Source organism: Puma concolor, chromosome E4 (assembly GCF_028749965.1).
Source record: "Puma concolor isolate L17-30 chromosome E4, mPumCon1.1.hap2, whole genome shotgun sequence".
NCBI classification, from domain to species: domain Eukaryota; kingdom Metazoa; phylum Chordata; class Mammalia; order Carnivora; family Felidae; genus Puma; species Puma concolor.
Window position 1 is genome coordinate 39,576,573 of NC_141683.1, and position 21,082 is coordinate 39,597,654.

The 21,082-nt window shown below is 48.3% G+C and overlaps 1 protein-coding gene across 4 annotated transcripts in view; it reads left to right on the forward strand.

Moving 5' to 3' along the window:
- The window catches only part of VASH2 (vasohibin 2), a 42,880-nt gene extending 22,361 nt beyond the window's left edge, over positions 1 to 20,519 (forward strand). For 2 of the 4 annotated variants that reach the window (XM_086693767.1, XM_086693768.1), the window contains 3 exons: positions 1,757 to 2,138; positions 3,806 to 3,921; positions 17,413 to 20,519. In XM_086693767.1, the coding sequence (XP_086549893.1) occupies positions 1,757 to 2,138; positions 3,806 to 3,921; positions 17,413 to 17,485 (571 nt within the window). In that variant the 3' untranslated portion in view covers positions 17,486 to 20,519. The remainder of the gene's footprint in view (positions 1 to 1,756; positions 2,139 to 3,805; positions 3,922 to 17,412) is intronic. The other 2 variants (XR_015246000.1, XM_025921144.2) reach the window with 2 other exon arrangements.
- The last annotated feature ends 563 nt before the right edge of the window (positions 20,520 to 21,082 follow it).

Below are 21,082 nucleotides of genomic sequence, written 5' to 3' on the forward strand. Positions count from 1 at the left end.
CCCTGCCCTAGAAGGCTGATGTGCAGTGAAGCCATACGACAAGTTATACTGCAGTTGGGGGCATCATGTAGTGCGAAGAGTGTTTAGTGGCATTTTGTTGAAAGTTTCGTAGGTCGCTTTGGTCTCACAGCTTTGTGCTGTAAAGGCCATTTAAAAGTCATTTAGGAGTTTCAGTTACATTTGACTTCACATTATGAGGGATTATATGTGCTGAGGGCACAGGTGTGGATGCTTTGCGGTCCCGGCGTATCTTTCAAAAAGTCACGGGTCCCCTTGGGTCCGTGTGCTAGTCCAGGGTGTGGCGGAAAGGAGATTGCACAAAGGAATAATGAGCAGGGGCTGAATCGTGGCAGGACTTTTGTAAGGGATTTGGGCTAAGTCTGGGGAAGATGAGAGACACTGAAAACTTAAGCAGAAGAGCTGACGTGTACCAAATTTTGGCTTGAATAGACCACTCTGGCCTTTGTGTGGAAAGCACGTTGGAGTGGGGGCAAGAAACGGTGAAGAGAAGTGCTCAGAGGATGGAAGACCGTCTCTACTAACTGAGCACTTATCACGCCCTGGCCACCATGTTCAACACCCGGATGATTATTTACCTTAGAAACACTCTGGAGTCACCAAATGTTTTCAGCAGAAAAGTGACACCAGTGAGTTTTCCGCATCACTCTCCAGAAAACCGGGTCCTGGCCAGGGTTATCCTGGGACTTTGAGATGGGCTCGTGGATGTGACACTTCTTGCCCCTGGCTCCAGCGTGTGGAGTCACAGGGGGTAGTTACTTGGAGCTGCGCTCTGTGGGGGTTACTGGTCCCAAACTGAGGCAGCGGTAAGAGGCCGAGTTAGTCCATCCAAATGGGCTGATAAGTGGAGAAAGCCAAGCTGTGATCCCAAGCGCATTGGGGACGAGGGGAGTCTGTGGTTTGTGTGCTGGAGGCAGCTTTCTGTGTGGTACCCAAGGCTGTCGACATGGGTGTGCCGGGGCCCGTGAGAGGAGCAGATGAGGTGCAGTTATGAGCTGTTCTGACACCTTGCCATCCAGATAATCAACCAGTCTGTTTCTTTTATGTCCGCATTGCCTTGCCTTGATTCTGGTTTTCATTTCTTCTCTGGAGCATTGCAGAGGCTTTCGGTTCCTGGTCTGTCCCACACGCTCCAGCCAGAATTAATGTCTGAGAACATCATTCTGATTACATTAAAAAAGCCTTTAATCCTCATTATGCCCTGTAGAAGACTGAGGGAAAGGGAGAGATCATTGTTTCATTTTGCATTTATTTAGTTGCTAAAGTAGAGGGCAAGTTTTTCTCTTTGTCCCATATTAACTTGGCTCTGATATGCACTGTATACTAGGTACTCAAAGATATCAAGTGAATCCTTTCTAAAAGGATCAGTCTCGGGGTGCCTGGGTGACTTAGTCGGTTGAGCGTCTGACTTCGGCTCAGGTCATGATCTCGCGGTCCGTGAGTTCGAGCCCCGTGTCCGGCTCTGTGCTGACAGCTCAGAGCCTGGAGCCTGCTTCGGATTCTGTGTCTCCCTCTCTCTCTGGCCCTCCCCCGTTCATGCTCTGTCTCTCTCTGTCTCAGAAATAAATAAATGTTAAAAAAATTAAAAAAAAAAGGATTAGTCTGGAAAGGTAAGGTGTGGGCCCACTCAGAGGCAGAGGGATGGACACTGCCCGTATGGGCCACTTCCATTACTGGGAGTCCAAGCTCTGTGAATTTTCAAGGTCTCCTTTCTCTTCCTTGACTCAGATGGTCTAAGATACTTAACCAATGGACAGCCTTCCATCGAGCGATTCCCCATCAGCTTTAAAACCTACTTCTCAGGAAACTACTTTCACCATGTTGTGCTGGGGATTTATTGCAATGGCCGCTATGGCTCACTGGGCATGAGCCGAAGGGCTGAGCTGATGGACAAGCCGTTGACCTTTCGGACTTTGAGTGACCTCATCTTTGACTTTGAAGACTCCTACAAGAAGTACCTGCACACAGTCAAGAAGGTCAAGATTGGGCTGTATGTCCCCCATGAGCCTCATAGCTTTCAGCCCATTGAGTGGAAACAGCTGGTCCTCAATGTCTCAAAGATGTTGAGGGCTGACATAAGGAAGGAGCTGGAGAAATATGCCAGGGACATGAGAATGAAGGTAGGTGCTGGGAAGACAAATGAGCAATGCAAAAGAGTTCTATCCCTGTCTTCTGTCTCTCTCCCTCTTGCCTCATGCCCTGTGTTTCTGGGACGGTCAAAATCTCCTTGAGGTTGTCTTACTTAGTAGCCACCCTATTAAAACAAAAAATCAAAATCATTTGCTATTTGACACGGATAATTAAAGTTTCTCTTTGCTTATGCTACTTCAAACACTGGAGCTAAAGTTGATTTAGATGTTATAATTACAGCAGTGTCTTGGCCTACAATTCCTTCTATGCAATCAAATCTAAAATGTTAGCCATTTATTTTTATTTTTTTAATGTTTGTTTATTTTGGGAGACAGAGAGACAGAGTGGGGGCAGAGGCGGGCAGAGAGAGAGGGAGACACAGAATCCGAAGCAGGCTCCAGGCTCTGAGCTGTCAGCACAGAGCCCGATGCGGGGCTTGAACCCATGAACTGTGGGATCATGACCTGGGCCGAAGTCGGACACTCAACCGACTGAGCCACCCCGTCGCCCCAAATGTTAGCCATTTTATTTAAAAAAAATTTTTTTTATTCAACGTTCATTTATTTTTGGGACAGAGAGAGACAGAGCATGAACGGGGGAGGGGCAGAGAGAGAGGGAGACACAGAATGGGAAACAGGCTCCAGGCTCTGAGCCATCAGCCCAGAGCCCGACGCGGGGCTCGAACTCACGGACCGCGAGATCGTGACCTGGCTGAAGTCGGACGCTTAACCGACTGCGCCACCCAGGCGCCCCCAAATGTTAGCCATTTTAGATGAAGGTTATAGTTTTGTTGTGTTCTGTCTTTATTATAACAGGGTGATCAATCATCCCAGTTTGTCTGAAACTGAGAGGTTTCTCAGGACATGAAATTTTTAGTACTTAAAACCAGAAGGGCCTGTGCACAGCAGGATGAGTGGGTCAGCTGGTTTATCATCTCTTGGAGAGTTGCATTATATCTCTGCTTTGTAAGTTGCAACGCGTTTTGGCATAAAATCCTGACCCAGTGTCACAATAGGAAAGAAGCATTTACTGTGCTGGCTTTATATAAACTACACTCGTAAAGCCTTCTTGCTTCTGCCGTGTCACTTCCATGGTGACACGATGCCTGCTTGTCCTTGTCCCTCCAGGGCTTGTGGAGTCACTGAGAGAAAGCCTGTGCCTACACTGAGGACCACAGGGGAAAAGAGACCACGCTGACTTCAGACTTAGTTCTGTTTAGCTCTTGGGGACCTGTCATTTTCACTCTGAGGGACCTGGAAACGAGATTCTTGATAAATTGAAACCACTCTGTGCATGTGTGTGGGGTGAGAGAGTCAGAGGAAAAACAAGCTGGTTTCTGGAGCAATGTAGATGGGACTTGGCTTTGACAAGACAGCACCCAGCACCCAGATGCAGCTTCAGGGGAGCTGAGGCCTTGGGCTCTGCTTCTCTGCTGTGGAAAAGGGAGCACGGTATAATCATTTCAGCCCCTGGGAAGCGGCACCTTTGCTCCTTGCCAGTGCAGACTGAGAGAGGAGCATCTGTCAGACCTCCTGTTTGGAAGGCCTTCCAGCTTCAGTGCCTTCGAAGCCACGGGATCTTGGTGGGCTGAGGGCAGGAAGACATGAGGGCGGGGTCCTTCAGGAGCCGGTGTGGTAACTCCTTACATCTCCTTCAGATCCTGAAACCTGCAAGTGCCCATTCTCCAACCCAAGTGAGAAGTCGGGGGAAATCCCTGTCCCCCAGAAGGAGACAGGCAAGCCCCCCGAGACGGCTCGGCAGGAGAGACAAGTCGTGAGTAGTATTTCCTCTTTCCCGAAAGCCCAACACACACATCCGTGGGGTTGTCCTAGCCCACGGGGACGAAGCTGTGTCGTGGGCCGTGGCATCTGAAGCTGACCGAGATCTCCGAGAGGACCGCCCCTCACGCAGGGGGGCATCCCCTGTAGAGAAGGATCCCCCCTGCCCGTCACTCCCATTGCGCTGACGCCACCACCTGTCAGCTATAGACTCAGAAGAAGAGCCCAGCCCCAGACTGCAAGAGATGAAGGGTAGGCTGAAATCCTGGCACCATGGGAACAGCACTGGCTTTAGAATTAGGAAGCCTGGGTCTGGGGCCAGCTCAGCTCCTTCTGAGCTACGTGATGTTAGGCATGTCATGTAACCTTCCTGGGCTTCAGTTCTCGCAGCCAGAAGAGCCTGTTAGAATCGATGAAACCTTCCTAAAACCCCGCAGCCCTCTGTGCCCAGCAGAAAGCGTGATCACGGTTTGGATCACAGCGTCAGAAATACCCACTTCTTCTTTGCTGACTCTAGCTCCCCTGTTTTAGCCCCGAGGCTAGTGATTCCACACCTACTGCTTAGGTCAAAATGACCCACTTGAGAAGTGACAGATTGGAGAAGCTGAGGAAGCCCAAAGTAACCAGTGATAATCCACTGGCAAATATTTGGGCCATACTTATACAGGGAAAAAATATTACTTTTATTAATACCAGCAGCATGCTGGGTCACAGGAGGCTCTCGCCGCACCAGGGATGATGTGGGTACAGCGCACAGTGGTCTAGGCTGAGCCCGGGCTCTGTTGCTCATTAGCCTTGTGGCCTGGGGAAGCCCTTCCCGAGGATAAAAATGCTGTCCCTGCCCATCTCACAAGGAGTCGTTCGGATCAACTGAGAAGTTGTAATGAGAGCGGTTTATTCATGGGGAACTGCTTTCACGCAAGCACGTTATTATTGTCACGTCCACGCTGTAGAGTAAGAAGGGAGAGCTGTAGTTTTCACTTTCAGAGGAAGAAAGCCGAACACTGTGCTGTGGTGTAGCTGGTCGGTGATGGGACTGGGGCTGGAACCCAGGTCGGCCCTGGGACGGTGGCAGAACAGGGAGTGTTGGTTCTGCTTTTGGAAGAACAGGACAGGATGGGGTGTTGTCAGTTTCGAGGAACATTCCCTATTTGTCCTCATTCCCCACCCCACTGCTGAGCCCAGGGTTCAGCTTCTAAGCCAGAAAGGCGTTGGCTGAAATGATGGGGGTCCCGGCTTTGAAAGGGGAGGGATGATGAGGTGGGTGGCGGTTGGGAGCTCCTGTAGCAAGAGAGGTTGGAGAACAGGGGGGATTCAGCATGGCTTTGTCCTTTTAGGGAGCAGGTTGGCTTCAGATCTTTCACACATGCCTCTGACCCTAATCCTGCCTCTGATGCTCATCACGGCCCTTGACTCTTGACCCTGACCTTAAATTAACCCTAACCCTGTCTCTCCCCACTCTGTGATGCAGTCGTCCACCCGTTGACGTCCCTGAACAAAGTAGCAGTTGTCTCAGGGGACTATGAATATGTCAGCCGTTCCCAGAGGGTCCTGTAGCATAGAATTCCAGAAGTAGGAATCTGGTTACTCAAGAAACAAGGAAGGGGCCCTTTCCTTTGATTTGCTAGCTTTTCTGCCCCTGGAGGGGGCTTCCCTTTGGAGCTCCCAGTATACAGTCCATTGAATAGTCCATAAAGCCCTGCTTTGCCCTCTAAAGTCCTGAGCACATGAAGTCCTGAGCACTTGAAACCCTAAGCATCCTGTGTCATGGATCGATGCCCCGAATGGCAGCTGTGGGTTTTTCAAACGATCCCTGTTGGATCCATTTTGCCTGCATCCACAGGAACTCTGCAGTCCAAGCCATGTTCAGGTTTTAACCTGAAAAAGTTACCATGAGTGTCCAGGAATGGTAAAGCCAGTAAGATATCAGAAACTGGTTGTGGAGACAGTAGTCAGGGTGATGCGCCGGGTGCTGGGCATCTGAGAACAGTGGAGGAAGAAGGTGCATTTGAGTCTGGACTGTGGGATTTGAGGCGCTTCTCAGGCATCCTGGGACGGTGTCCTAGAAGCTGCTGAGAGTGCAGTTCTGGAGTTTGAGGAAGTTGAGGAGTAGAGATAATGACATTAGAGCCGTCTACTGAAAAGCGACCGTTGGAGCGAAAGTTGGATAAGTTGATGAGGAAGGAAGGAAGTGCTGGCAGGCCCTGAGTAGCCCAGAGGAAGAAAAACCGGAACAGGAGATGGGGAAGGAATAGGCCGAGAGGATGGATCTGGAGTGTTAAGGAGCCTGTCTGCACCTGCAGGAGACAGCTGTTAAGGTCGTCAGAGCAAATGAAGGGGGGAGATGAGGAAGAGTTTAAGGGAGATGAGGAGGTAGAAGTTGACAGACTGTACATTAAATGGCTTTTATCCTGCTGGTGAAGGATGTGCGTCATCGGGTGGGAGTGAGCGGGCGGGTGGGTTACCCGTACAGGGTAGGAGGGTAGGAAGGAGGGGCTGCACACAGCATGAGGGCCCAGCTGAAGATGGATGGAAGGATCCGCACCCTGTCCTCAAACCTGAGCAAGCACAGGGTCCTCAGCGGGCTTGTTAAAACAGGTTGCTAGGCCCCTTCCCCAGTGCTTGTGATTTAGCTGTTGTTCTGGCAGGTTCCCAGGTGAGGCTGATGCCGCAGGTCCAGGACCACTCTTGGAGATCCATGGTTTGATCAATCAGAACGAGAGAAGTGATCGGGGGGTTGACTTTATTTTTTATTTTTGTTTGTTACTCTATTATTATTATTATTATGAGAGAGAGAGAGAGAGAGAGAGAGAGAGAGAGAGTCTTAAGCAGGCTCCATGTCCAAGGTGGAGCCCAATGCAGGGTTCCATCTCACGACCACGAGATCAAGACCTGAGCCGAAATCAAGAGTCGGACGCTTAACCAACTGAGCCACCCAGGCACCCCAGGGAGGCTGGTTGACTTTAAAACACAACAGAATGTCAAGATGAAGGTACTGGGTCTGCCGGGGCCCGAGCGTGACTCCAGACCGGCCTGGGCCTCTAGAGATTGAGGTGCTGAGGTGAAACTAGGGGGTGTGTCCCCAGCCTGACCCTCCAGCGTGGGGCTCCACTGAAGACACTCTGGGAGGAGCCCGACTGTTCATCCTCCTAGGGGCCAGATAGAGAAACTGGTTTTCAGTCACCCCCAGGCCATGCCCGTAACCTAATCTCTGGCTACTCTGTCACGCAGCCGAGGCAAGCGACCCTGTCTGCGCCTGCAGAGGACGGCGCTCAGACTGCCGCAGCTGTGAGTGTAAAGCCACCTTGTAGTGTTGGGGCCCCACTCGTCCTCTCCCCTCCTGTCCACCGGAAGCACGGAGCGGGCCTGGGGAGGGGGAGAAAGTCACTAAGGAGAGGGGGGTAGTCATTGGAGGGATCAGGAAGGAAGACCTGCAGGAAGATGGGGATTCAGTTCCTCTCTCTTCCCTCTATGTCCCGAAACTGACCCCAGCCTCAGCAAGACAGGCCCCAGGAGCCCAGAGGGGACGGCTCATGGTTCAGTGAAAACATAAACTTTTCCAAAATGGTGGAGGGTAGCTGCAACCAGCCCCTGAACTCCCAGACCCTTACCCTGCCCCCACAGCCCTTTCTCCTGGGCACAACACTGGTTCCCAGGAGTCTTCCTTCATCAACTTTCCCCAGCAGGTCAGGCTTCAGGCATTTTCTTTTTCACAGCCAGAGCCGGGGCGGCGGGGGGGGGGGGGGGGGTTGGAAGAGTTTGACCATCAAGAGAGGCCAGGTGGCTTGTGGGTTCCTGTGGACCGTTTTATATGAGCTGATCTAGGAAGACCATGGCCATCCTTGGGAGTGGAAGCCCTTGCCACTTTTGTTCCAGTTTGGAGGTCAGGAGGGGAATCTAGAGGGCAGACATCTTGGCTGAAGTTTCAAGTGGATTGAGGTGTCACAAGGAGAGAAGATTCTTTCCCTAATTCCTCCTCAACCCTGCTTTCTGAGTTGCAGGGCTGGGTAGGGGCTACCAAGTAGGAAGAGAGCGGACAGAGAGGCAAGAGTTGAAAGTAAAATGAAGGGCTGCCTGAGGCAGGGAGCACAAGAGGGATGGCAGCCCCTCCCTCCCCCTCCAGATCCCAGCTTCCGTCATTGCCGCAGACTAGAACCCAGGGCACCCTGGTTCCTAGAGGTGTGTCTGGAGAGGAGCAGCTTCTCAGCTTCTACCCGTGGCCTTCACCAAGCAGGCTTTTCTCCAGGTAATCTTGATCTGGTGAGGAAACGAAAAAGGGATGCATTTGGTTGTGACCCAATAACTCCGCCAAATTCTGGCCGTCCTACCGTCGAATGGCCAGGACTAGGAAGGGTTTGTGACTCTGTCACTGTGTTATTTTTTTAGCATTACGTAAGGCCGTCAAATCATTTCTAAATGTGTTGGGTGCCATATGAAGCTTGGGAGTGGCCCAAATGGTGGAATATTACCATAACAGGCAAGAGGCCCATCAGCTGTGGGGTCCCAGCCCCTTTCTGTGCTGGGATAATTTTAGTGGCTTTATATCCCTGACGACCTCATCCCTACAGCTGGAGCTACTTCCAGCCCTGCATTCCTCTCCATTTTTGCAGTTGTCTGAATAATCATTCTGGAAAGGAGGTTCAGTGTCCCCGGGGTTGACAGAAGAGTCAGCTGGGTTGGAGGGCGAGTGGCGAAGACTGCATTAGTGTCAGATCAGGCAAGGTTTTGAGAGGGAGACAGGGACCCTCCCCCCTCCCCCCACAAGTCCTTTGTCGCACTCGGCTCCCCTAGGAGCTTTTAAAGCAAACCTTCCGCACAGAACCATCAAGTTGGCTCCTCTGGTTCTAAAAGAGACAGGGAGATAGAGGTTGAGATCCACGTTTGAAAGGCCTGCTGTGCACTTCCACAAACTCCTTCCCCATGCTGGGCCTCCCTCCCCTTTCAGCTCTTCACTGAGGGCCGCCATGGTGCTTCTCAGCAGCAGCCAGACACCCTCGGGATGGGGGGGGAGTGTTGGGCACAAGGGTTAGACCTGCGGTGGGAAGGGAAGTTTTTGCTTGTCACAGTGATTATTCTCAGGGGTCCGGGATGGTAAACTTCCTGCAAAGCTCATCCTCCTCCATTAAGAAGCTTTCCACCTAAAATGCCAACAGTTGCCCTCCTGAGAACCACGACCGCTCCCGGGGGGGCCCTTCTGTCTCTGACAGGCCGCAGCTCTTGGCTTGCTGCCGATGGGCTGAACCTGGGAGCTTAGGGGGTGAGTGGACAGTGGTTTTCTGCCTGGGCTGCCTGTGTCAGCATGAAAGCAGCTCATTCCAGTTGGAGCAACCGCGTGGAACATTCTTCTCAAGTGGGGCAAGAGTCCCTGAGGACCTGTGAGAACATCTCTGTTCTGTCTCTGCTGTCTGGCTCCTCTTCCTCCTCCATCCCTCCTCTGCTCTTTTTTGCTGTTTATGGTCCTTTTCCTCCCTTTGTCTTCCCCGTTGGTTTCCCTTCTTGGTCCTCTGTCTCTGTGGCGGCCTGTGGCTCTCCCGGGCTTTGCTCCCCCTGCTGGAGACCCTCAGGCTCACAGAGGTTACTAAGCTCCATCTTAAGATCTCCCTTCTTTCACTGCTGGCCCCAAGCTCCACAACGGAGTTCCTGCCCCATTCTGTCTTGAAGGATCACAACAGTTCCTCCAGGCAGTTGCTCAAGTGAGGCCATGATGTCATAACGAAGTCATAGAGAATCACCTTGATTCTAATTGCATTGAAGATACTCTGAATGAGGCCTATGAAGTCATTCTCTTTGGATTCCAAATGAGAAAATGTCCCAAAAGGTGGAAAGGAGAAAATTTTCTTAGCATGGAAATTAGAGGGGATGCCCCCCCCCCAACACACACACACACACACACACACACACAAAGAGTAGAAAGGCTGTGAAAGGAGAAGTAGGATCTTCTGGATGATGTGGAGTTTCCTTCTCGAAGCCCAGACAAGGTAGTTTCAACGCAGAGGACTGCCCAGCTTAGCTCCCCTGGGATTTCATAGGGGCCAAGGTCCCTGGGGATGCTTGGAGAAACCGGGATGGATGGGGAGTCTTGACAGGAGAGACCTCCTGAGGCCGAGTGAGCAGGGAGCCTCCTCCAGGTCAGATAGCACCGGGGGTCCTGGCCGGGTTCTCCGGAACAGCAAGGAGGGGAATCGCAAACAGTGGCTTGTGGCGCTTGGTCTCTGGCCAGAGCCTCCTGTCTCAAGAGGACTTGGAAGAAAGGGCAGATCCTGGAGAGTCTCTTCTGGGCCCAGTCTCTCAGGCTGAGGCCTGTTTGCTTACGTAGCAACTTCAGCTGTCTGCCCTGCAGCTGCCAGAGGGTGCCTGCCATCCTGGGAAGTAGGGCGTGTGAATGAAGAGCGGGACTGGCTTTGAATGAGGGTGACAGGTGGGGAAGGACCAGTCCCGCCCTCCCAGTGCCCCTCCAGCTGAGGCCTACCCAGATAGGTCATAAGTCCCAAATCGGTGCCTGGCCTGACCTGATTCCTGCCAGAGTAGACACGGGAGGAGGGTCTGGGGTCTCTGCTTGAACTAGTAAACGCTGGGCCAGCACCATCCCTGGTTTAATCTGTTCCTCACCCTTAACGCTGAGGTCCGAGAAGTCAATGTTAGAGTTGCACCCTTACTGTAGAACCCTCTCTAGAATCCTGAGTCCACAGAGAATACAGCTAAACTGGTCCTGATGGGCATGTTTGTGTGGGAAGGTGAGTAGATGAACACGTGGGCATGTCCACTAAGAGTCCACTAAGGGGCTCTGACCTTGGGGAGACAGGAGTAAGCAGTACGAACAGGGTGGTGGCCTGTGCGTCCCAGTCGGGCGGCCCTGAACTGGACATAGAAGGATAGTGTCCCTGAAGTATCCTCATACAACAGAAGCAAGAGGCAGATTTCCCTCAGAAGGAAGAGAATGGACCTTGGCTCCAGGGAAAGCTATTCGTCCTAGTAACCCAAGATCTACGAGGCACTTGGCACAAAGTGCTGCTAAATGAATTCTTGTGGGCTGGGGCGCCTGGGTGGCTCAGTCAGTTAAGTGTCTGACTCTTGATCTCAGCTCAGGTCTTGAGCTCAGGGTCATGAGTTCAAGCCTTGTGTTGGGCTCCGTGCTGGGCCTGAGGCCTACTTAAAAAAAAAAAAGAAAAGAAAAGAAAATCCTGTGGGTGAGAAAGTAGCAAGCAAGCTACAGGAGCCTGTTCTCCCGGCTGCCACCCAGGCCCTCTGACCTTTGCTCCCCCATCAACTGCCAAGCAGAGAGGGGATGGGCGTTGAAAAGTGAGGAGAGGAGGTGCCCCAGACACAGGCCTTACACAGAGTTGCAGAAAGGGGACTGGGGATTCGGGGCGGACCCTGTAGGCTTTCCTTCCGCTTCCTGCTTCTTTTCTTAAACCCAGTCTCACACAGACACACGGCCCTGGGGTGTGAGGTCCCCACTTCAGTCCCCGACATGCTGCCATGAACTTTCTGGTTCTGAGCCTCCTTGTGGCTTCACTGCCACCAACATCCAATCTAACCAAGCTCTTCCTGGGCACCGAGGCCGCCTCGGGGTGTGAGAGACTCGAGGTTCGACGTGATGGTTCACTCTCCCCAGACTCTCAAGGTTTAGGTAGCAGTGGCGAACACCCCTAGCATTTTATAGATATATTTGGATTAAGTGAGCGAATCACAAGCCATATAAGATTGAGACAAACTGGAAAACTCAAAGTACCATATCTACTCCCAGCTACCTGGGATGAGAGGTCACGTTGAAAATGTGGGGCCACATCAGAAGAGCGTGGGAGCACCTGGTTGGCTCAGTTGGTACAGCATGCGACTCTTGACCTCAGGGTTGTCAGTTCAAGCCCCGCGTTAGGCGTGGCGCTTACTTACAACAGAAAACCAGAACGTGAATTTCCACCGTGTGCCAGACTAAGGTTTCTGTGCTACGGAATACCTTCTCTATGGAACCAGCATAGAGAACCTACCTACCTTCTGAATGGCCTCTACTGTTCACACGTGGGACCAGGCCATCGAGCAGTCACCCTAAGTCACCCTGGGTACGTTTCCATGACAACAGATGAGGCTGGGACCATCCATTTGTGTGCTGAGGGAAGTGCCCCCTTCTTCCTTGCACAACGTGTAGTACTGGAAATGTGAAGTCCTCTACCCCATTTTCCCTAAAGCAGGAGGCGGGCTGAGAGCCCTTCAAAAGGAAAGGTCTTTGAGATCTTTTCCTTGACTGGGGAGGGGTTTGGAGAAATACGTTGTTCAGTCTAAAATAATAGCCGTGGATCTGATGAGAGGTTCTGGGCAAGTGCAGATCCGGCTGAATCATCATCCTGGTGCTGTGTTTCTTAAAAATATATCCCTTTGCAGAATTCTAATTATAGCCAGGGGAGCACTTGGAAGAAGTCTCTCCACGCACAAGCTCTGGCCCTGAGACGAGCTGGCCAGGAGGGAACTGTATTTCTGGCTGGGCCCCACAGGCACTTCTGCCATTCTGCCCTTCGCCAGGCCAGGAAATTGCAGCCAGTATCACTGTGAAAGAAAAGGGTTTCCTCTTTCAGGCAGTTCACTGGGGATCTCAGTTGAACTCCTTTTCTGCCAGTATAGCCTTGTTCTCCCCTGGGTTCTGGATGCCTAGGGGGACATGGTCGGGAAGTGGGATACAGAGGACGGAAACAATCTAGTCCCTTTCTTTTGGAAGCGCTCAAGCTCTCTGTCATTGCAGAACCACATTCCGCTTTCCAAGCAGGCAGGTTCCCCAGGCGGCTTTTAGAGGTAAGGTAAAGCTCTTCCTGCACAGGAAAAAAAAAAAAAAATTCTTCCTACATGTTAATTCTAAGAATGTTGTTATGGTGACTTGAATTTCTGGCTTAGGACTGTGTTTAAAACATCCCATCATAAAGGTAACTTAAATGAAGCCTTATCAGCCATTTACACGTTAGTGAGAACTTGACCCGAGTCTATTGAGAACTACAGGGTATTCAACAGTGGGGATTCCTAGGTGAATTTACTTGATCCCTGCTGTCGATTTGTTCAGTCTCCGAGGCAGGGATAATGATTATGAACCTGCAGGGTTCTTTCGCAGAGGTACCGGAGGACATACCCTAGCATATAGGGGCAAGGAGTAATGCATCGTGAGGGAAGGAAAGTGAGAAGATGCTTAGGGGAGAAGTGGCATTTGGGCTGGACCTCGAAGGTATGACAAGAAGGCATGGGGGAGGTGCAGAGACGGAGGATGCTTTGGGTGGCCAGCAGGAGGATGGATCGGTTTTCTTCGTGGTTAAGGGCATGGGCTCTAGATTCTGGGGATGAGCTCTGGCTCCGCCACTTGCTAAACGTGTGACTTTGCTTTCCGCAAGTTTGCTACCTTTCAGTGCCTCGCTTTCTTCCCCTGTATCAACCCCATCGGGTTATGGTGAGAATTAGTTAATCCCTGTAAACCTCTCAGAGCAATGCCTGGCGCCTAGTTAGTGCCAACTAAATGAAAGCTACTTATAATGGTGATTTCTCAGCACCTGGAAGATGGGGGTGGGGGTGGGGTGGGGAACTGGTGGAGGTGCTAAGGAAAAGTTTAGAAAAAGGAGGCTAAAGACCCCCCCCCCCCGAATTAAAGTACATCTGTTTGGGGGGGGTGCCTGGCTGGCTCCATTGGTAGAACCTGTGGCTCTTGGTTTCCGGGTTGTGAGTTTGAGCCCCACGTTGGTGTGGAGATTGCTTAAAAATAAAATCTTAAAAAAAAAAAAAAAAGTACATCTGGTTTCAAGGGAGCCAGGAGTGGACCAAGGGTAAGGGTAAAGTTTTAGGAACACAGACTTTGAAAAATGTGGTGAAAATTGTTTCCTCAGAGCTGATGGGCTCCAAGGTGAGGAAGTCAGGCGAGTGGACAAAAAATGGCTTCCAGGCGGTGGCGTAGCGGTGGCTACCTGGAGCCGTGATCCCCGGCGAGCCCACATTCCAGGGCGGAGCGGCTAGGTTGTGTTGTCTTCTAGACCTCCTTGACCCTGTGGACCAATCCAGCAGGCACTGTTGGTTACAGGACTGAGGGAAAGGACACAGGTCAGTGCAGATCTGTTCCAACACCTGAGAAACCAGGTTAGGCTTCTGTCTTGCTAGCGCTATTCTCACACATGAGGGTCAGCACATTTATTGGAGTTTCGAGAAGAAGAGATGTGACTCGGTGTTGAGAAGGAGGCCAGGTCGGGAAGAAAGCATGGGCAGGAAAGGTGCAGACACTGGGGTGAACCCACTGGGAGGTGCTCAAGGACCCTGGAGTGGGGATTCTCTTGGTAAACACGAGGAACAGACAAGGGGACACCTAAAGAGCCACTATGGCTTAGGTCCTACACAGTGTGCAGGGCTCCAGGGAAGAAAAATGACTCTAATTTTTTATTAATTTCTTAATGTTTATTTATTATTTTGAGGGAGAGAGAGAGAGCGCGCGCGCAAGAGAGAACATGAACAGGGGAGGGGCAAAGAGAGAGGGAGACAGAATCTGAAGGAGGCTCCAGGCTCTGAGCTGTCAGCACAGAGCCCGACACGGGGCTCGAACTCACGGACTGTGAGATCATGACCTGAGCTGGAGTCGGATGTTCAACCGACTGAGCCACCCAGGCACCCCAGAAGACTGACTCTTATAAGTGAGTCTCCGGACGTCATGCAGGGTGTGGCCACATCTCCAGAGTGGAATGCTTGAGAACTTTCTAGGCATGTGTTCTGACTCCACATGTGAACCTTCTTCAGGCCAACTCGACTAGCATCGTGTCTGGACTGGTGTTGTATTAGTGAGTTAATGGAGGGAAAGAAATGATACCGGTCAGGCTCAGATTTGGCGGCAGGTGAGGTCGGGGTGACTTAATCATGATTCGCCATGATGTGAAAGAAGGTCGGCGGAGGTAGTGGGGGCATCTTACTGCTCTCCCTCTTTATTGTGCTGCCGTGAGGGCCGAGCTCCAGCCATCGCTTCCACAAGAAAGAAAGAAAGAAAAAATGATGAAGGGCACATGCCAGTTGTTCTCTGAACAGGCGTCTGGTAACCTCCACTTCAGTCTCATTGGCTGCAACGTAGTCCAACGCCTTGCCCGGCCTCAGGGGGCCTGGGAAATGTAGTTTGTATTCTAGGCGGCTCTGTGCCCGGCGAAAAATCTGGGTTTTGCCAAGGAACAATGGAGGAGTGGAGTGGATGTTGAGGATGTGGGTGAGTGGATGTGACTCTGCCACACGGAGATGATTAAAAACGTGAGGTTTTTTAAAAAAAAAACAACAAACCCATTCAGTACAAATGTAATTTTTATTTGGATAAGGAATATATGCTTACGTAGTTCTACTACCAGGAAAGACAATGTGGAAATTGTATTTTGATTGCTCTAGGAAATGACCTCCATTTAATGCTTTTGTAAAGCAAGGAATGCATAGGGGTACTTCAGGCTTTTCCATTGGCAAGTGAATTTTTGATTGCTCAACTTCCTAAAAGTGGAGACCATTGAGGAGGGGAGAAGTAGATTTGCCTTTCTAGGCACCTTTGCCTCACGAGGATGCAACTTATGGGGAGTCTCTCTGAAGGAGAAAGTCCCATATTCGCTGTTTGAAGAGATGACATACCTCAGGCAAGGAAACCAAACAGAGACTTTATTTCAGGCTGTGTGAAAAAATGAACGAGATACAAATGGACTCTGAGCCAGACTTGTCTGCAAGAGCCCTGGTTCTCTCCACGTCAGCGGGCTGAGGGCTAGGGCAGAGACATAAATGTCAGTTTGAACCCTCAGGCAAAAGTGTCAACTCAAGAATGGTCCTGACAGTGGCCCCTGGGGGCTACTCTGCCCGTGGCTCTGTTTATAGGGAATGGCTGATGTCTAGGGCACGTATGGCTGGAGGACACCATCACCCTGCAGCTCAGAAGCCTTGAGCTCCTTGATGCGGTGAGCAGGGGTCTACACGTAAGGAAGCATTGAGACTTCTGTCCACTGGCAGCCATATTTATCAGCATCATCTGTGTATGTTGGGCACCATGAGCAGAGACACAAAGAAACAAAAGGCATGATTCCTGATCCATAAAGCAGGACACATGATCATGCTGAGAAATCAGCCCCATGCAACACAGAGACAAGTAAGTTGACAAGTTCTTTAGTAATGGCACACAGTCAGTCAGGGAAGGTTTCTTGACCACTTTGAATAATCAGGTTTCAGAAGGGATGTTCGTAGACTGTTGACATGGGATATGTCTGAAAAAAAAGACAGAAAGGGAGGGAGGTGAAGAGGAAGAGAGTGAGAGGAGATGGAGGTAGAGGGAGAGACAGAGAGAATGAGAATATGTAGGGGGTAGAACTTGTTGCCGAAATGTGAAGCCTATCCTTAAGCAGCACCCTAGATGGAAGCTAGCTGTTCGTTTCTGGCTCTGATAACGTTGAATGAGTTGGACCACGTTCATGCCAGGGGAAAACTGTTTGCTGTTAGGAAGCCTTTCAAAGGATAAAGCAAGAAACTTTTAAACAATTATATTTTCATTTTGGTCTCTTTTCTTCAAACACTTAAAACAAGGTTCACGTGTAGCGTAAAAATGTCTTCAGTCTTCTTATAAACTTTTGAATCAGGACTCACTAGCCACACTGAATATGCTAAAGTTGGTTGTTTTTGTTTTGTTTTGTTTTGTTGTTTTGCTAAACTTGGTTTTTAATCTCAGTTCTCTCTTATCCAAGAGGGTAGGAGGCTCACTGAGAAATGGGGAAACTGTGAGCTAAGTCGTCGAATGCTTAGGCATAGTTTTATATTGGGAAATCATCGAGGAAATGTCTTTAATGAAGACAGATGATGCGCCTTCTGATTTTCCTTTACCAGCTTGAAGTACTTTCTTACATGACTTCACATAAATGCTTAGTACTTCAGAAAATGTATTTAGAGAGGAGATGATTTGCCACTGAATGAGTTTCCACACCGGACATGCTTTTTCAGATGACTTGTAAAGGATTTGCCCCGACTTGATGCATTCAGGCCTGAACAGTAACCCTCTATCAAAGATAGTAGAGAATCTCTCCCTGCGAATCTGTCACCTGAGCGGTCTTGAAGTTAGTGGCTGGGCTTCCCCCGGGGCACAAACACCAGGAAGCTGAGAATTCAAGGAGAATCTGGCTCAGGTTTTTAGTTCTACCGTATTAGATGTAACTTTTTAGACCCTTGCAAGGTTTATGGATAACTGGGTTTCAGAAGTTAGAGTGTGACCGAATTCAGGCTTCAGGTTGGACAAACTCATTTGGCAACCCCAAAATGCTTTTGAACTGTACATCAAAAGCCTGTGAAAATGTTCCCTAGATCCCATAGAAGTGGACCTGAGAACACGAGGTTGAGCTGGGAACTCAGGCTGGTGGGGGGGTGGGGGTGGAGGGGACAAGCACCAGAAGGGTTAGGAGAAAGAAAGAGTTCCCAGAGTCTAAGTGACCTCTCTCTCTCCCATGGCCTCACTCTACCACCTTTCTTGGTCCCTTAGGCCTGCACTGCCTGAGAAGAAGGTGGCTGACCTCAGCACGCTGAATGAAGTGGGCTACCAAATCCGAATTTAGGCAAGCCATATCAGCCAACAAGGGGGCTTCTCTGGTGCTTCTCTCTGCACTTTACCCCAGCATCTTCAGGAGGAACTGCAACTATTTATGGAGAACCTGTGGATTTTATTTTTACGGATTCACTTGGACGTGGAAGCGGAGTGGGTGGCAACAATTAACTTTGAAAGAAAATGCACGAAGGGGCAACCATGGAAAGGCTGAAGTAAGAAAGCCCACCGCGGTTGGACTGACTCCCTCACTACAGATAGAAAGGGTAATACCATAAACTGTAGTTTTATGTTTTCCCATTCACCTGTTTTTGTTGACTTGCTTTTGAACATTATGCCTCACCGGTAGGAAATGTTAATGAAACCCTCCCTCCTACTTTTGATATAGTAAGGTAACTCAGTATTAATGTCTTTTTCAGCAATAACAGAGGCAAAGATTGGTGGGATTTTTTTTTTTTTGTAAGCAGTCAATATTACCTCAGCATCTTGACATCAGATATGCAAACTTAATGGTGTTTTCATTTTTTTTATATTCTATTTGTATTGCTTCCCCGATATTTCCAATGGGGATCTCCACAAAGTTTGGAATTTTTTCCTGGTGCACGCATAATGAGATTTAAGGTATTATATCAAGTGTTTTACTAAAAAAAAAAAAAAAAGCACTGAAATTCTTCTGGCAGTACGGGAAACTATTTTCAGGATGTTGGAACTACTTCTTAATCTTTCTTAAAAGCATTCACGGACAGCAGTTTCTGTTCTTTCAAAACAAAACAAAAAGCACGTGCAGGAGGTAGTCTACGTTCTGTCGCTGACATTTAAACTTTGCAAACTCCAGCAAAAAAAGAAAAAAAAAAAAAAAGCACAAGAGGTCATAGCGCCGTGACACAAATTGAGCAATATTGCAGCGACCTCTGACAGCCACACACTCAGAAAGGCAGAGGCCCGCAGTGGATCAGTAGAGAGCCTGGAGAAGCAGATAACCCTTCTCTTCAACGTTCCATCTGATTTTTGAACTCTGAGTCAGACCTTGATTCTGAAGGACTCACGGCTGGTAGAGACGTGTTCCGATGTCTTATATTAAGACCCAGCGTGGCACGATGTGATCATTTTCCAGTACCTTGCTTTTTAAAGTACCACTTCGTGACATTTAGGAACTAGCAATTGGAAAATGCAGTGAATGAGAGAAGCAGAGCCGTTTTTAAAATGGAAAAGTCTCTCAGGTACAGGGTTACACCTCATAGCCTGATGTAGTCCATCAAGGGCAGTAGGAGCATGTGGCCTGCATTTGGTGGTCACAGTGGAACTTCCGGCTGCGGGCCACACAGAAGAACTCTAACAGCCAAATCTGTGTTAGCAATATCAGGAGTATGCTTCTGTTGCGTCTGTGTTTTCTCAGCCGCCATGCCAACTCGTGAGGCCCACAGGCGTATTTAAGTGAAGTCTACTAGTCAACGCAAGTGTTATTTTAGTCTCAGTGCTTCCTCTCTGGCTTTCTTTCACTGAAGGTGATTTCAGAAAGGGAGTAAAAAAAGTAAGAATCTGCTTGATTCTTGACCAATAAAACCACCGAAGGTGACTTTGTCCTTTGGCCACGTATGCACGAGCTCGCTTTATGCTAAAACTCAATGGCATCAACGGAAAGTATTTTCTTGAAAAAGGACATTTAATGTCCTTTACATGAAAAGTACCGAGTAAGCATACATCTCAATTAGGTGAAAATACAGAAGTTAAAAATTCTGAACTTGATCACTTTAAGAATACTATTATCAGAGTTTAAAATGAGGTTTCTTTATACGTCTTCATAAGGCAAACTCATTTGAATTAGTCAATTCGTTCTTCTTCTAAAACAATCCCGACTTAGCTCCTTTTATGTATGAAAAACAAGATTTACATATCTTATGTTTATCAATGTGAAATCTTGTTATCTCCAATAAGTATTTATACCACTGCAGTATAAGTAGCTTAGCATAAGGATTTTCTAAGAGCCTGGAACAGGATTTTCCAAGTGTTGCTCAAGTACTGTCCCATCCAAAATAGAAAAGGTCAGTAGTTGCAGAGCCTTGTTTCCCACAAAAATGGGTAAAAGAACAGGAACACAGACCATTTCTAATATTCTGATGTATAAGCCTTAAAACTGCCAACGGTCTTGATGATTCAATTAGTAACCTGATTTTTTTCCGCTCCTTGATTTTAAGATTCATTTCCCCAAAGCAAGTGTTCGTGGCAGAAACAGGAAAATTAATTTAAAATGCTCTTAGTTTTCATTCTATTTTCATTGCCTATGGAATTATGTTAATGTCTAAAAGATTTGAGACAGGCACCAAACTCCTACATTCTAGTGCAATAATTTAATTAAAATGATACTAAGGTTAAAAAAAACCCAAAAAACAAAAACCATGGCATGATTTACCCCCCAAAATGGATTTTAAGACTGGCTATAATTCAAAAGATAAAAAGGAAATCTATGAGATGATTTGAATCTAGTATTGAAAGTTATTCATGCAAGAGAAGTTTTGTGCTCAAGCCATTATGGGGATACATGGCAAAGTTTAAATGGATGACAGAAATCTTGATTTTAGACTACATGTTGTGCTGTTTTGAGTACACTTTATTTCAGAAAGTGATATTTAGTATTTTCTATACACTTTGAAATCATGAGCATTTCACTTTTTCTAAGTCAATTATTTCATAAGGATTTTATTAATAGATATTGGTAAATAGAACTTTGGAGATCTTAATTCTGTATTCTTACTATACCCGAGGCTTTTGTAAGCTATAGTTTTATGTACAACCTTGTACAGTTTTTTTGACACACAATTCAGAATCTTGTTTATTCTCCTGGACTTTGTTCTGGCCAATACATTTTTTTTAAATCTTTAAGGAAAACTGTGATTGTTTTAGTGGGTATTTTTCTAAGTAAAGGAAAACTTGTATAATGGTATTTTAGAGAATGCCAGATAAGTGCATGTTTCAAGTTAACGTTTTTCTCATCACTTGTATGTTTATACACAGCATGGGACTTTAATAAAACCATCCTGGAAACTGAAGGATTGTTCTTCTTCCAAGAATGTAAGATGGTGTGATTTATTTTTTTTCTTGTCCTTTGACTACATACTTGTCCTGGCAAACGTGTTTATCACTCTTTCATCCCTGTCTTCTTCCACAATTTTCAGACTCTTTATTAAACACTATTCTGTTTTGCCACATCTTAATTCACTTACATCTCAGCATCACCCTAAGTGATACAGGCTCAGGGTAATGAAATAGTTTAGAAGGGGCAACAGCCCAGCATATGCAGCTTAGCACGCCTGCCACGAAACCTTCAGCCATAGATGCACTAGTGTAGTAATTTATTAGGTGATTCACAGGGACACAGTGCAAATAACTGGACTTCTCTGTTCGTTCAACCCCTTGAACTCTCTGGATCTCTAACTTGGGTTTTTAGGAAAGCAAAGGGTTAAAAGCAGACAGCTGCTAAATTCCAAAAAGAAAAAGAAAAAAAGACAAGATTTCAAACATGCATAGTATGTTGATATCAAAAGGTATAGTAAAACCAAAATTCATTACTCAACAGCATCTCTTTCCATTTTAAAACTTGGATAGTACAGCA